The sequence below is a fragment of the Pleurodeles waltl genome, chromosome 2_1 (assembly GCF_031143425.1).
Source record: "Pleurodeles waltl isolate 20211129_DDA chromosome 2_1, aPleWal1.hap1.20221129, whole genome shotgun sequence".
Taxonomy (NCBI): domain Eukaryota; kingdom Metazoa; phylum Chordata; class Amphibia; order Caudata; family Salamandridae; genus Pleurodeles; species Pleurodeles waltl.
Window position 1 is genome coordinate 568,330,575 of NC_090438.1, and position 15,140 is coordinate 568,345,714.

Consider the following 15,140-nt stretch of genomic DNA (forward strand, 5'->3'; position numbering starts at 1 on the left):
AAAAATAAAACAAGGGCGGCATGGGCGGTACACGGAGCGGAAGAAAGGGCCTGCAAAAACGTGCACTCTGATGGAGTGAGATACTGCAAATAAACAACAAGCTGTGTTTTCTTGGTGTGTGTCTGTCAGTATATGCTGTGGGGGATGAGGAGCAGGATGAGATGCATGGTGAGAAAAACGCAGTGGCTGAGTGTCCAAGATAAGAATCTATGGGAGGAGCAGCACGGGAGGTCAAGCTGGAGCGCCTGGGGAAGAGGTCGTGAGGGGACAAGCAGGGGTGCTGACACGCTTGCTCAGAAAGAATTTGACACAAATGAAAAGGAGTACTTGGGCCTTGGGATACTGATAAGAACACACCAAGAAGAAAAGAAAATGGCATGCTACAACCATTACAAATCAAGGAAATGTAAGTGGCAAGCACACCAACCAATGTAAATTAAGGGTGGGATGTAAGCCCCTTTTAAGATTTATATTATTTGCAATAGATTTCACAGGCACAGTACAAACACCGTGCAGGCCAAACCTAAAAAGAGTGAGTGTGTGGCTAGTGATACCCCAGACCGGCTAAAAAGACTATAGATGATGAACAAGACTGAGGGAAGACACTGGCATAATTCAAAACATTCAGATATTTTACTGGGATCCTGCCTGAGGCTGAACAAAATGGTGGTATACTGAACTAGAACTAGTTCGAAATTAACATTTGTATCAACAGGATGAAGGGGGTTACGTTGTTGAATGCTTTGCTGGTACTAGCATTTTGGAGAGGAAATTCTGAAGCAAGCATCGTAAAATGGGCAATGGTAAACACAGCAAACACTCTGTACAATACAGTTGTGGCATTTAGGTGCCCGTTTTATAGTAAACAAGTTATTTTTACCTAAAGGCCCCTCGCCTGCAGATTCCAAAACATGAGCAGCTTCCTGCGACACCACAGTAATTGCACCAACCACAGGCTCGTGGTTTATGTCACCATTAGGCGTTCCGTCAGGGATAATAACCAACCCATGTTTCTGGAGGGAAATAAAATAGAAGCTTTTTCACAAAAAAAATGAAAGGTCAGAAAATCTATCATTAAAATTGAGCTTTCATACCAAAGACACATAATAATCTTCCATTATGCGGAGCTCACTGCTACTTTAAAACAATCCGTGTACTATTGTCTCAGTTTTTTAGTACTCCCCAGGTTTTACATTTGTGAGCATTTCCTTCCCACCTTTATGCAGCGTGCACTCAGAATACAGTACCTCTCCAATCTTCACTTTTTCTTTCAGGTCGAGCAACTCATTTCTGAGTTCGTCCCGCTCATTCCTAATGCAGTCAAAGTACTCCTTCTGCCTCTCTAGGGCCTGTGTACAGGCAGGAAGCAAAGGAAACAACGGCAGAGGAAAATGATGTGATAAATAGTAGGAAAAGAAGAATCAGACAGGTACATGCAGACAGGAGTGGGAAACCATGCAGAAAGTGTGCACACAAAGCAGCTACTATCTAGAAGCAAGCAAGCGTGTGCATCGCCAATGTAATTGAGAATTAGCTCATAATAGTCACAACATAACAATCAAGTTAGGGCAACTGTGTTGGATGGGAAGAAAAAATAAAGATCAGAAAGAACATTTTTATAAGGGATATTGCTGTATTTTCAGATCTGGTTTTGACAACCCATGCATATCGAAGAAAGGACTAATAAGGGTCTCAGGAAATGGATAGTTTATTTGAGCTACTTGATATTGCTCAATGGCAGAAACAAAAGAAAATAAGAAATAGATCGGTAACATAAACAATAAGAGAAAAGGGTCCAGATAATTTCAAATCAAAACTGTCCTTGTTCCTAAAGTAACATTAAATAGTAAATCTAGACATTATAAACCAAAGTATGTCTAAAAGACAAATTTTCCAAATTTCACAGGTGCCAATAATTATTACATAGCCTACAATACCAGGCACACCTGCACATCATGCAAGTAACTATTCCTGTTTCCATTTCTTATGGAGTTTTAAAATCAAGGCTTTAGTTGTCTCAGCTCCGTGTTCACCAATATGGGCCATCATCAGAAATGAAGAAAAGGTAGTAGTTGCATTTGTAATTTTTTAAATGGCAAATAGGAATACAACATGTGACCAACGTGTGAGAAAGCATTACCTTCCAAAATGTCGGAAATGGGCCTGATCTGTAAGCAAGAGTTATCAGTTCTATAAAAAGTTGCAACAAGTCCAATGAATAATTGACAACTATCCGGTCCCAACCAGAGTGTCAACCTCCCTAAACATCTTTCTAAGAAGCAGACAGCTACACTTCTCCACAGCTGCCTACACCGGTGTAATATCAACATTCCTTAGTGTTACACATTAATATTTCATATAGAGGCCTATACAAGCATCAGCAACGGATCTACAGAATATCGCCTGAGGAAAGAGCTAAATAAACAATTGACTAAACGCCATGAAAAGGTTTAAAACCTTCCTCTTGAAGCAATAGCTAAAAAGGAATTAATACTATAAAACACCCCAACCCTAAGGGAATCTTAAAAAGCAACATTAGGGGCAGAGAAAACTCTTTCTCCTCCCCATTTAGATATACATTCGGCAACCTCATTGTGATGCAACTGTAAATATTAATCACAGTGAAGGACAAAAATATAACTGATGGCATTTTGAAAACCAACAGGTTTATTACAAAATGTTGACAATGAATTAGATAGTCAAAGTGAACTCTCTCTATCAACTTCCTGAGAGCCTTAACCCTCAACCCCAATCTTTCGCTCTGTACCCTCAGACTCCTGTGTGAACCCAGTAAAACAGGACAGATTAGCAAGTATGGGTAGTACAAATCACGAAAAAACAAATCATCGCTTGTACTGCTCGGGGATACATCCGTTTCTTAGCATTCCTCTATCATATTAGATTGGAAACAGTACACACTGTAGAGATATCCAACTCCATATAGTCTGGTTAACAGGATAGCCGCAAACTATATACATAAATCCAAGAGAATCTCTGAATCTAAATTTTTCTAGTGAGTATCAATATTAGATCGTTTCCAGCTACAGCCTGTCTGTAGTCCTCCAGTAACAAAACCGCACACCATACAAAGGACCTCCTAGTCTAAAATAGGCTACAGCTAAAATACTTACAAATTTATTCTCAAAACACAAGCTTCAATCATTCTTTGAATGGTTCAAAACAACTTAGGACCTACTTGCACTCATGGTTAGGGATAGTATATAATTCTAGGTCATTTGGCTGTTGAACTGATCAATCATTTTGCGGATAACATTCGCTCAGTGTTAGGGATACAGTTGTACAGGGCAACATGTTTCTACATCAACATTTGGAGACAAACTGAGCCTTGTGATGTGAAGACTATGTCCGAAGCCAACCGATTCTATTTGATCTTCCCTTCCTCCCTTTTCTCCGAGCATAAAATAATTTTACCCAATTCATGTTCTGCCTAGCATGTGTACCAGATAATCTCTTTATATATGTACACGCTCTATCAAACCATTCTGCATCTTTTACGTCTTTTAATTTCCCCAGGCTACAGCTATTATGGTCTTGAGTTGGTGTTATTTTTATGTATGACTTCAGGAAGCACTCCATGATGTATTATCCGCTGCTGGAGCACTTCCTAAATGTTTAAATCCTCTACATACCTTACTGGCGCACCCCATAATTCTATTTGCAAAGACATCTCACCATGGATTAATGCCCTTCCAATTTCAACCTGTCTCTTCGCCTAAAAGATCACAGCAAAGGATACTTCCTTTGGCATGCCTGAAAGAAATCACAGTAATGGATGTATTTGGATGACCACTCAGCAGATACTACTTTGGATGTGATTATGTGTCTCATTAGAGATACAGAACCAGTTTCTAACTACACAGCTTGCACCATTCCATTTACCCCTATCAAAATAGAACAGGCATGCAAGTTAGATACTGCTAGAACACCTGGTCTCTTTTTCAGAACATTCATTCCGTAATTGTGTCAATCACTGATTTACCATCCGTGGTACACTAAAAGGTCTAGCAGATATACATTAAGAGTTTGTGACCATGTCTACCTGCGTTCATTCCTCTACTTCATAACAATTCTGGGTACAGAGTTGCCTTCATGCAGAAAATACAAATAGTCTACTTGCATGCATTCCTCGGCTTCATAACAATTCTAAGGTACATAGTTGCTTTAATGCAAACAATACAAATCAGGTTCCAAATATAAGAGACAACTAGAAACCCAATTTTCATCTCTCAAAAAAAAAAAATACGCTTAGTATAGAATATGATTAACCCAATAACGGGCAAAAACTGCTGTTAGAATTGTCCTTTTAATATTTTTAAGCTGCTGATCGCATGACATCATGTACTGCTAGAATAGTCTATCCACTTCAAAGTTGGAATTTACTTGGAATTGTCTTAGACTGGCATGGTACATTAATAAGCCTACACGTATTTTGATTTATGCAAAGCATATGCCTGCCACAGTTATCTTAATTTAGTCAGCTGTATTAAGGATAGGTTTTTGCGAAGGTATATTTGAATTTTGCCATTACAGTTAATGCCACACCTTCAAAAATTCCAGTAGCCTAACCTGTCTGGTAATTAAAACACGGCTTGGGTCACTTCAGGTGGGATGCATCTGCACTGGCTTCAAATAATTACAAGATCGAAATTTAAGACACCTGCCAGGGAAGAAACTATAAAGACATTCTGTGGACCAAATATTATCAGGTGAACCAAAGTTTAAAAGAGCTGCTACCGCAGGAAGATATTTTCCCTAGCTAATAAAATTTAGAACATGCTGCCACTTCAACTATGCCGATACAAGAATTCAATCAAATTCTGAAGGGTGTCTTGGGAACGCTTTTCAGATTTCTAGCATTCCTAGTTACACAGGATCAAAGAAATCCTTCAGCGCTGTTTCAGTGAGGTTTAGAGGAACTTAGTGATAGAAAAAGTAAAACAATATATCACTGATTTTCTGCTACAAATCAAAGGGAGGAATTGAGAAACATACAAATTAAGGCTAAGTGATATTTGCCAAATAAAGTGGATAGAACACAACCTGTAATGCACTAACAAAGACAGGATAGAACGAAATCTAAGACAATTCCACAACAGTTTCTTTTCTATCTAAGATCTCAATTCATACTTTCTTTACAATCCTGACAGATGTTTTAGGGATACAAAACAGTATTTCTACATCTTTTTAATACAATTACTAATATTACTGTAATATTAACCAACGGTATAAACTCCCTGAGAACTGTCAGCCAATTAGATCAATTCATCCCTGTATCCAGCAATCCAAACTTTAGATTTAAATTTCACAGTTGATGACTGCCTATTCAGCCTTTGTGACACAGGTGGGATGGTTTTCTTGAAAGATTATCTTGATGGCAAGCCTCTCCCAAGCAGAGTATTAAAAGCAAGGGGAGACATGGATAAAGGTTAAAAGATTAAATCATATGATTTAATAGCCTACACGTATACTTAATTTAATACAATGTCCACCCCAAATTGTCCTATGTCGTTCTTGAATAATGATGAGCTTAAGTGATAGAAGATCAGATAAGGTGGTGATCTGGCTAAAAAATAATTCCAAACTGGCATAGCATGAAAGAGGAATTATTTATTTGTGTATTCAAACTAGCATTTTGTTTGCTAGTAACATTTCTCCACCATCTTATAAGTGGCATTTAAGTAATCACGCTCACTTTCTAAAGGCCAATCTTGTATTTTTCCTTCCTATTCCTGCACTTCTCGAGTTTGTGACATAGCAACCTTTCCCTTGAAGTGCTCTCTAAGCATTACTTCTACATTCATTCATGTATCCAGCTCTACTTACAGTTGCCTCCTGTACCAAATGCAGGTTATTATGCATAGTTTCAAGCATTCTGGTCATCACTGATTATATGCTGAAATCTAGTAATGTTATTTCCCCCATTCATATGCCATTTTCTACTATTAAACTAACAAAGCCCTGCACTGGAGATCTCACTGCATGAATCGGAGGACGTTATAGCCTAAGGAAGTATAAACTCCCCACAAAGGTAAACGCAACAGACCTTCCTCCCTCTAACCACACAGAACCAACTTCAGTTAAAAGGCCATAAAAATGAGAAGACGAAGGATCAAAGAGAACTTTGAGTCCATGACCTTTATAATCATCATACACTCAATGTCAAAGAAACTGAAATGTACTATACTCTGATCTTATACTCTGGTGCCAGCACAATGTCTGCTAAATGTACAAAGTGTCAGAAGAAAAGCCATAACTGTGATACTTGTAAGTTTAGTCTGGACAGAATCATATGCCTAAAATGGCCACTGCATTAGTTTGCATTATTCTAGCCAACTCAAGGTATTAACATAAAAAACAGAGCTGACAAACATTAAAATGTATAACTAATAGAAAAGAGTGTAATACCTCTTAGTTTGGGACATGTACAATATCAACAAAAGAACACGATTAGCCCCTACACAATCTACGATATATAGACTAATGGAGTTATGCCATGTTTAATGGCTGTTTTATATGTATCGTGATAGTCAGGAAATACTTATAAATCTTAACCAGTTTACTAAACCTATTCCTCTAATTTATTCAGTTCAAATTCTAAAAGGCAATAAAGACATATAAGACAGTTTTAAAGAACTGGTGTAATCTATATGGAATTAACAGTCCATACTAGTTCACTTTCAGACACGTCAGTTTGAAATCTAAGGCAAATTGAGTGATGCAAAATATGAGACCCATTCTATGCTATTACGGAAGTGCCTATCAATTACTATCATACACAAAGTCAAATTAGTTGTGTGTTAGTCTTGAAAGATTCACTCACAAATATAAATGCAATGAATGCGTGCATTTCAAATAACTGTTTTTGAGCAAACAGTATAAAAATATCAGCTGTGCATGCTATTTATCAATAGACTGATATGACATTGTAAAAACAAGCTAATCTACTTTACTGCAATGAAGACAACTTGCAAGCACATTGTGGTCTGCATGAATAATAGATACTTTATAGGGGAACAGTGAGAGGCTATGTTGAGCACTGTAAGAGTATTTTTCATATGCAAAGCGGCTGGGCTCAGTGAACCTCATGACTCTAGCAAGTCTGATAGAGCATTGACCTCAGATGCATTAATTATGATCAGACTAATTCAGTTGCTATAGGTTTAATTGATGCCAAGCCCAACAAAATTGAAAACTAAGCTAATGCAAAAGGAAATGTGGGAATGTTCATGTAGATTTATATCACATTGTTCTTAGACCAACTATGACAAATGAATGTTGATTGTGTGCAACTGTTAGAAAGTTATAATATCTGTGAATACAAACTCAAGATTAGACACACAGCATGGATAGTAACGGATGCATAGTCCACACTAATGTCAAGCTAAGTTTATCAGTCTACCGATAAATAAGGTTGCATCTGACTGCTCTAATGCTGCAACCGATTACTGTCATACCCCAATTTTTTTATCTTTCCAAATAACTGTCTCCTGGAGGTCAAATACCTCCCTCGAAATGGATTCAAGTTTCTGCTGCATTTGCTGATTTGCCTGTAGTAGACAGGGGAAGAAGAAGCAGAGAGGAAAAGGAAAGAGGACAATTAAGGTCAGTAGTGACAAAAGAGAGGAAAATAACGTCAACTTAAAAAATGGTGGAATTCGGATTAACTACTGCCACCAGTGGTAGCTTTCCAACCTGATCTCCAACATTTCAACTGAAAGATACTTTATTTTAACTATTACAGTTACTATGATCAAAATTACAAAATATGTATTTATGAATGTTTCTTACAGTATGACCTTCATGTAAAGGTGATGTCAGAATATGTCACCAAGTCATTTGGATATTAGAGCAGCTGGGTTCCTTGCTACAGTGTCTTTATAGGGTACTGGGTAAGTTAATGCTATGGGACCTGGTGGTGGGTCAGTAATAGAGTGGGGAGAGTTTACACATTCAAGCTGAATGTGATAGTCATTGCAATAGGACTGTGGCCATGCAAAACGGCACACATGCTCTTGAATATGAATTCAAGTACTGTACAACTATGCAGTTTGTGATACAAAAAATTCCATATCACTGTAAACATATGCTATACTATTTTAAAACCATACATTAGTGTAATCCCCTATAAAGACATGTGATTTTTATTTTTTTACTTCAAGCCTGTTCTGATGTCAGATGTAATAATATGCTTGTAATAAGAATGCCCTGGACAGGCTTAGAAGTGAGCTCTCATTGCCGGTACACAAGAACACTGAGCATCCTCAAGCAGTCCGTTTCCTGGAGTTTGCCATTCTAACTTCCTCTCCCTTTTAGTGAGCTGCATTTTATGGAGCTGGGCTAAGTCTACAGGAGCTCCCATTTCCCTACAAAAGTTCTAAATCCTTGCCTTAAAGGAAAGTGGTGCTATCTGGTTTTCAGATATCATCACGCATTGACCAAAAGGGAAACAAAACATGAATGGGATACACATGAGGAACAGAAAACCAGCAACACCTTGCTTCTCCTGCCACTCCCCTATCCAAAACACTGTATGGAACAAAATACACATGTTTACGTAAAAAAGATATTCAATTTCAACTTTGAGTTACTGATTGTCCAAAGACACTGGTTCTCCCACCTCACACATTTACATTGTTATAGATCTGGAGGAGCTGTGTCAGTAAATGAACTTCCCAAGATGTGGGTTTTGAACTAGTTTCAAATACAGGTTATGTGGTAATAGAAACAACTGCAATGCGTTCCTTCACCAGTGGTCTTTAGACACTATTGAAAATGGGAGTGGAAATAAACCTGCTACCCGATCGTATGCCATATTCTTATCGCACAACCACTGACTTTAGTAGTTACATTAACACCTATACTGGAGCCAAGAATGACAAGTTAGGAGGTGTTGGGTATGGAACCAAATGAGGAGCTTTGGCTGAGAGTATATTATAATTTCATATCATTCATTCATAAGCTTTATTCGGTTTAACTGATTAACCATAAAAATACATAAATAATATTTTCATATCATTTCAAATTCATACCTAGGTTTAATAGTACAGTAGCTATTTTTTATTTGGGAAATACTAACAATATGAACATACTGTTCAGTAATTACAGCACATCTATTTATGACATTTCATTGTTTCAAAATTATGACTCCATTTAAGTGTCACATTTTTGTCATTTGTTTTATATTGTTGTTCTGCTTCGCCCACCTTCTCCTCATTGTCTTTTTTTGGGGGGTTGGAGGGGTAAGGGAGTGGAGGTAAAAGGGAAGGAGATCTCTTCATTCACTCATTTTAAAATTATTTTCCCCATCCTCTATACTGCTCCTCCTTACCTATTTTTGCTGGTGCCCCCTCTTGTACCCTAATTCTTCCTCTTAACCCTTCCCTAACTGCCTTACTTCTGTATCTTTAGCTCATTTTCTCCTTTAAAATGAAAACTATGTTCTCTAAATGGGAATCAGTAAAGGATGTTGCTAGACCTGGCATCCTTAGGGTGGCCTTATCCCAGACTTTTTGAATGTCTCATCCTATTTCTGTTTTATCTTTTTGTTTGTTGGCCTTAGGACTCTAAGCACTTTACCACTGCTAACCAGTGCTAAAGTGCATGTGCTTCTGCCCTAAAAATAGCAACATTGATGTATCCATAATTGGCATATTTAATTTACTTTCAAGTCCTTTGTAAAGTGGTGTACCATGTACTCAGGGCTTGTAAATTAAATGCTACTAGTGGGTGTGCAGCACTGATTGTTGACAACCACTTAAGTAGCCCTGCAAGCATGGCTCAGGCTTGCCACTGCAGAGCCTGTATGTGCAGTTTCACTGCCCCTTCAACTTGGCATTTAAAGCCTCTTGCCAAGCCTTATACTCCCCCTTTACATATGTCACCCTACGGTAGGCTCTAGGTAACTCATAGGGCAGAGTGCTATGTAAGTAAAAGGCAGGACATGTACTTTTAAGTTCTAGATGTCCTGGTAGTTAAAAACTCCTGAAGTCATTTTTCACTTTTGAGAGGTCTACTCCTCTCACAGGCCAGCAATGGGAATTCCTTAATATGCCTTTAAGCTGTAATTCCTGACAAGAAAGGGGTAGCTACAGCATGTTTCATGTAATTGGAAAGGTAAAGATTAATCAATTTTACACGTAAAGTCAGATTTATTATTACTATTTTAGAAATGCCGCTTTAAGAAAGTGCACAATTTATGACAGGAACCACCATATACACCCAAGGGATGGCGGTGATATACAATCAATAATTCAACAATTGTCACGTGGGATTCACTCAGCCAGAGCTGGCAACCACTCAGTGTCTGTGAGCTTCTGTAATCTATTTATAGAATATTAAAAAATTATTTAATTGGTTCATGTATATTATTAGTATATTTGATTCATATTCCAATGTACAGACAATCAAAATATCGAGTGCGGGAAGGTGAAACGATGGTGCAGACAATGCAGTGCTCACATAAAATAAAAAGTATAAATTACATACAAAAACAACACATTGTACATTCAGTAATGGTAGCATTATTTGAGGGCAGTCCTATGAGAAAGCTATGCAATTTGCTAAATCCTCAAGCTTGAGCGAAACCATGAGAGTGACTACTGTCAAAGTTTCAATCCCAAATACTTCAAGGTCACCTCAGGATGCCATCATCCACCTAACATGCGTGACTGATTGGTCATCCAATGCCCTACGAAACTCACTAATCCATGCTTCAGTATGAATTAAGTATTCTTTAAGTAATGCTTAAGGTATTAATTCAACAAGCGTTACAATATAAAGTTGTAAATATCAGTCAGTGGGCGTCCACAGGATCGCATCACCCGGAACGGTGTAAGAATCCACCTCGGTACCTTCTGCACTTCACCTTCCCGGACTTGATATTTTGATTGTCTGTGCACTGGAATATGAATCAAATATAAGACCACAAATATACACCCCAATCGATCATGTGTCCAGCACTAACATTTGTAGTAGAGTGCTATTATGAATTTGATGTATATGCATACCAATTGTATTGATTTTGAATATTCTATAAAACAATTATAGAAGCTCGCAGACCTGGCTGAGTGAGTCCCATGTGACAACTGTTGCAATACTGATTGAGTTTTAGAAATTGGGCATTTCTCTGCTCTCACTCCTCTGTATGCCTGACAGCCTGTCTTCAATAGGCGTCTGGACTGGGCTGGTTGACAGTTACATTTGTGCATTCCCTCCAGACAGCCACAACACAGGATGCATCAGGATGCATTCGCATACTGATGCGTCTACCTGGGCAGGGAGAATGGGAACGGGCTCACACTTACACTTCAAAGGGTAGTGGTCCGAGTATCACACAAAGGGCTGATTATCCCCAACTGAGACAGGGCTGGGATGAAAGGGGAAAATGTGCACTTCAAGGAGCTGCTCTGAAGTCACCCCCACTTCAAAGGTGCTATTTGGTATAAGTACTTGGGCTTTGACCGTAGCAAATAAGATCACTACTGGACTTGGGAAGCACTCTGCTGGAGTCAGGACCGCAGAGCTGTAAGGACTGTCACTTTGTCTGCACTGACTGTTCCAAGGAACTGCTTCTCTTCTTTGCTGAGCTACCCTGTTGCCTACTGATCCCTGCCCTGCAGAGGAAAAGGACTGGACCCATCTCACTTGAACACAGAGCGACTCCAAGGGCTTGCTTGATTGCTCCCTGTTGTTCTGCAGTCTCAGGGACATCAAAGACTGGTTCTAACTCTCCTGGTGCTGCTGGACTGCCACCTGTGAGTGCTACCCTTGCCTGAGGTGACCCTCTCCACGCCTGGGCCTCAGACATGGGTTCTGCAGCTGAATTCTGCAAAAACCAAAGCATCACCACCACTATGCCGGTCAGAACAGACACATCGCTCCTACGACGCAGAGACTTTGAGGACTGCAGATTCACAGCCTGCATGGCCCAATGACGACGATCTGTGCAGCTCGACGATGACTCATTGCATTCATCTCTATGAAACCAGACGATGATGCAGTGACACGACTTGTGTGGAAAATACTGATGTAGCATGCCCTTGGCATCAACGCTTTATTCCATACAAGGTACATTCTCTGAAGGCCCTACGTGGGTTCTGTAGCCAGTCTACCCTCCATCATTGTTGGCCTGAACTTTGCATTTGCTCCGGTCCCTCAAGACCTCAAGTAACCTTTTGACCGCTGGTGACTTCTAAGCAGTATTTTCACAATTCATCTTTAAAAATGTATATCTGGGTTTCTACTGAGTGGAGTTTTGTCAATCTTGTTTTACTCAGATAAATATTCTTTATTTTTCTAAACCTGTGTGTAGTCTTTTTGTAGAGTTTTAATTGTGTTACTGAGTGTGAAAGCTGCACAAATAATTCACATATTGCCTTCTAAGTTAAGCTTGACTGCTCTGTGCCAAACCACACCGAGATTGAGCACAGGTTAATTTAAGGAGTATAACTGGCTTACCTGACTAGGGTTGTGGTCCCTAACTGGTCAGGGTACATACCTCTGCCAACTATAGACCCAATTTCGGACAGATGTTAATTTTCCCTTTTAACAGCAGGTTTTTTGTAAATTAATATTCATGTTTTCAACTATCATTAGGTTTTGTGCAACTAGGCTGCATTTGTGATCTACTAAATGAATGATGAGTATTTGAGTTATTTCTATTATTTAGTTTTTTCTATGAATTTACATATTACAACCTACACATCCGATGTGCAAAGTTTTCACTGCAGCAGTAGCTGAATGAGCATATGTTTGGTGGGATTTTACTTATGCCATGTGTATTCAAATGTTCTGGGTAGAAGCCAAGAATACTATTACTCAAGGTGTTCCAATTCTTTCTGAACTACCTATAAGATTACACAACGGTCTCCAAATGGCATTTGAGGGAGTCATGGTTGTGTTATTAAGAATATCTATAATTACAGAGGACTAAAGGCCTCTTTCCTTCTCATTAATACTCAGTAGTAGGTTCTGCGCGAGTACTCCTACGCAGATCTGCTATTTTTGGTATCACAACTCAGACATACTGGGGAGATGTGAATATTCTTCTCAGCCAACATTCTGGTCTGTGGAAAAGGTTGAAGCCCCTGGAAATTGATGGGTGCAGATCAACTGTTTCCACAATCATAAATTTACAGCCAAAAGTATCTACACATATAAACGTTTATATCTTAGAGTAAGGCCAGACTCCGATACGGAAGACTACGGATTTTCCATGCAGTTTTATAAATAATCAACAAATTCAATTTATAAATGTGCTCTCAACCCTTGGCAGGTGAAAATTTTAAAAATTATGAGAAAGAGCTGATAGGTATTGTAGAAGAAAATTAGTTACTTACGAGTAACTGCAATACTAGTATTGGTATCTTTCATAGATTCACATGCTTGAATCATTCCCAGTCGTCGAAGTGGGAGCCCCACAGTAACTTATTAAAGCAGTATATATCACTAATATAGGCTAAAATGGCAATGAAAAAGTCTGTTTAACAGTCTACCATGTCCTTTTTTAAAAAGGACCAAACTTGAACTAACGAATCAGGTGACACCCTCTAGAACACTCCCAACTGAGGCTGAGTCTCTCCGATTTTCAAGCACAAATGGGAATAAATAATCCCGAGCTATAAGAGGAGCCTCTCCGGGGAGGAGGGTGGCTCACATGTAAATCTATGAAAGGTACCAACACTGGAAAACTGCAGTTACAGGTAAGTAACTTATTTTCTTCTCCAGTACTGGTTCTTTCATAGATTCACATAGTTGAATCGGAATAGAAAGCAGTTACTGTATTTATATATCTTGTAGTATTAGCTCAAATAGTGGAGGGGGGTAGAAAATATATGCATAACATTCATTTGCAATTTAATAAATTAACATATAAACACATATACACATCATACATTAAAATCTGCAATACATAAACACATGGAACCAAAAGAGGCTCCCCTTATTGAAATAAGTGGTGTAGTAAAACCTGTCCAACTGCTTTATCACTGTGCTATACCGATTTCAGGTAATAATACTGCATGAATTATATGCACACTTTTCCAAGTCGCAACACAACATATCTTCTCCAGAGTACTGACGCAAACAAAATAGTTGAGGTGGAAACTGCCCCAGCTGAATGCATCCTAATTTGCTCTGCGGGTGGCTTGCTAGTCTGAGTGGCAGAACTGTATTGCAGCTAAAATTCATTGAGCAATGGTTTGCATTGTGACTGGAGCACCCTTACAAGTGTGTCCATGTGAGTTCAACAGTTGGTCAGTTCATATGAGTTTAATGCAATGTAAGTAGAATTTAAGATATCACTTGATACCTTGCGTATGAATAGACCTCTCAGCTGGTGATGATGAATTTGGGAGAAAAATCCCAAATATCATAGGTTCATTTAGGCAAAATCTGAAGGTACCGTGGGAGTAAATCTTTGGATTGGTTCGGAGAAGTACTAAATTTCCTGTGAAACGCAACAAGGTTCTTGAGTTGAGAAAGCCTGTATCTCCTCTACCCTACTGTCAGAGTGAGCGCTAGTAACAAGATAACCTTCCAAGTGAGAAACTGGATGTGTGGTCTTTGAATGGGTTTGAATAAACTTCACGAGTTGAAATAGAATTATGTTCAGGTGCCAGTCCGAGGAAGGAGCCCTTACTGTAGGAAAAAAACTCTAAATAATTATTTTATGAACTATTTGATGATTCTGCAAGAGTATAAAGAGAAAATGTGATGAACATCTCTATCTTGATATTGCTGTAAGCCGTACCTTAACAGACGCATGTACCAACTGTGACTGAGCTAGTGACAGGAAATAGGGTAGTTATCTGCCAGATTATGCTAGTAGAGGATGTAGGTTTCATTTCTGGAACCATATGCAGAATTGTTTCCATTAATGGTTACATGTCTTTATCATGGCTTCTGCTTTGACTTGGACAGAACACACCTGCAGTCCTGGGGAATATTGAGATCTTTGAATTCATTTAATTTAGGAGCCGTGCCATAAGAGGAGACATGCCAGGTCAGGATGAAGGACCTGGCATTAGTTCATCGTCAAATGTTTACAGAATGTTGGTAGGTGAATGTGGTTGTATTCTGATAGCAGGAGAAGCTTCGTGAAACAATGCTGCATGGGCCAC

The 15,140-nt window shown here is 38.8% G+C and overlaps 1 protein-coding gene across 11 annotated transcripts in view; it reads right to left on the reverse strand.

Moving 5' to 3' along the window:
• The window catches only part of LRRFIP2 (LRR binding FLII interacting protein 2), a 291,111-nt gene that overhangs the window by 54,466 nt on the left and 221,505 nt on the right, over positions 1 to 15,140 (reverse strand). For 8 of the 11 annotated variants that reach the window (XM_069215054.1, XM_069215036.1, XM_069215027.1 and 5 more), the window contains 3 exons: positions 7,476 to 7,568; positions 1,248 to 1,349; positions 881 to 1,013 (listed from right to left, as the gene is read on the reverse strand). In XM_069215054.1, the coding sequence (XP_069071155.1) occupies positions 881 to 1,013; positions 1,248 to 1,349; positions 7,476 to 7,568 (328 nt within the window). The remainder of the gene's footprint in view (positions 1 to 880; positions 1,014 to 1,247; positions 1,350 to 7,475; positions 7,569 to 15,140) is intronic. The other 3 variants (XM_069215072.1, XM_069215109.1, XM_069215102.1) reach the window with 1 other exon arrangement.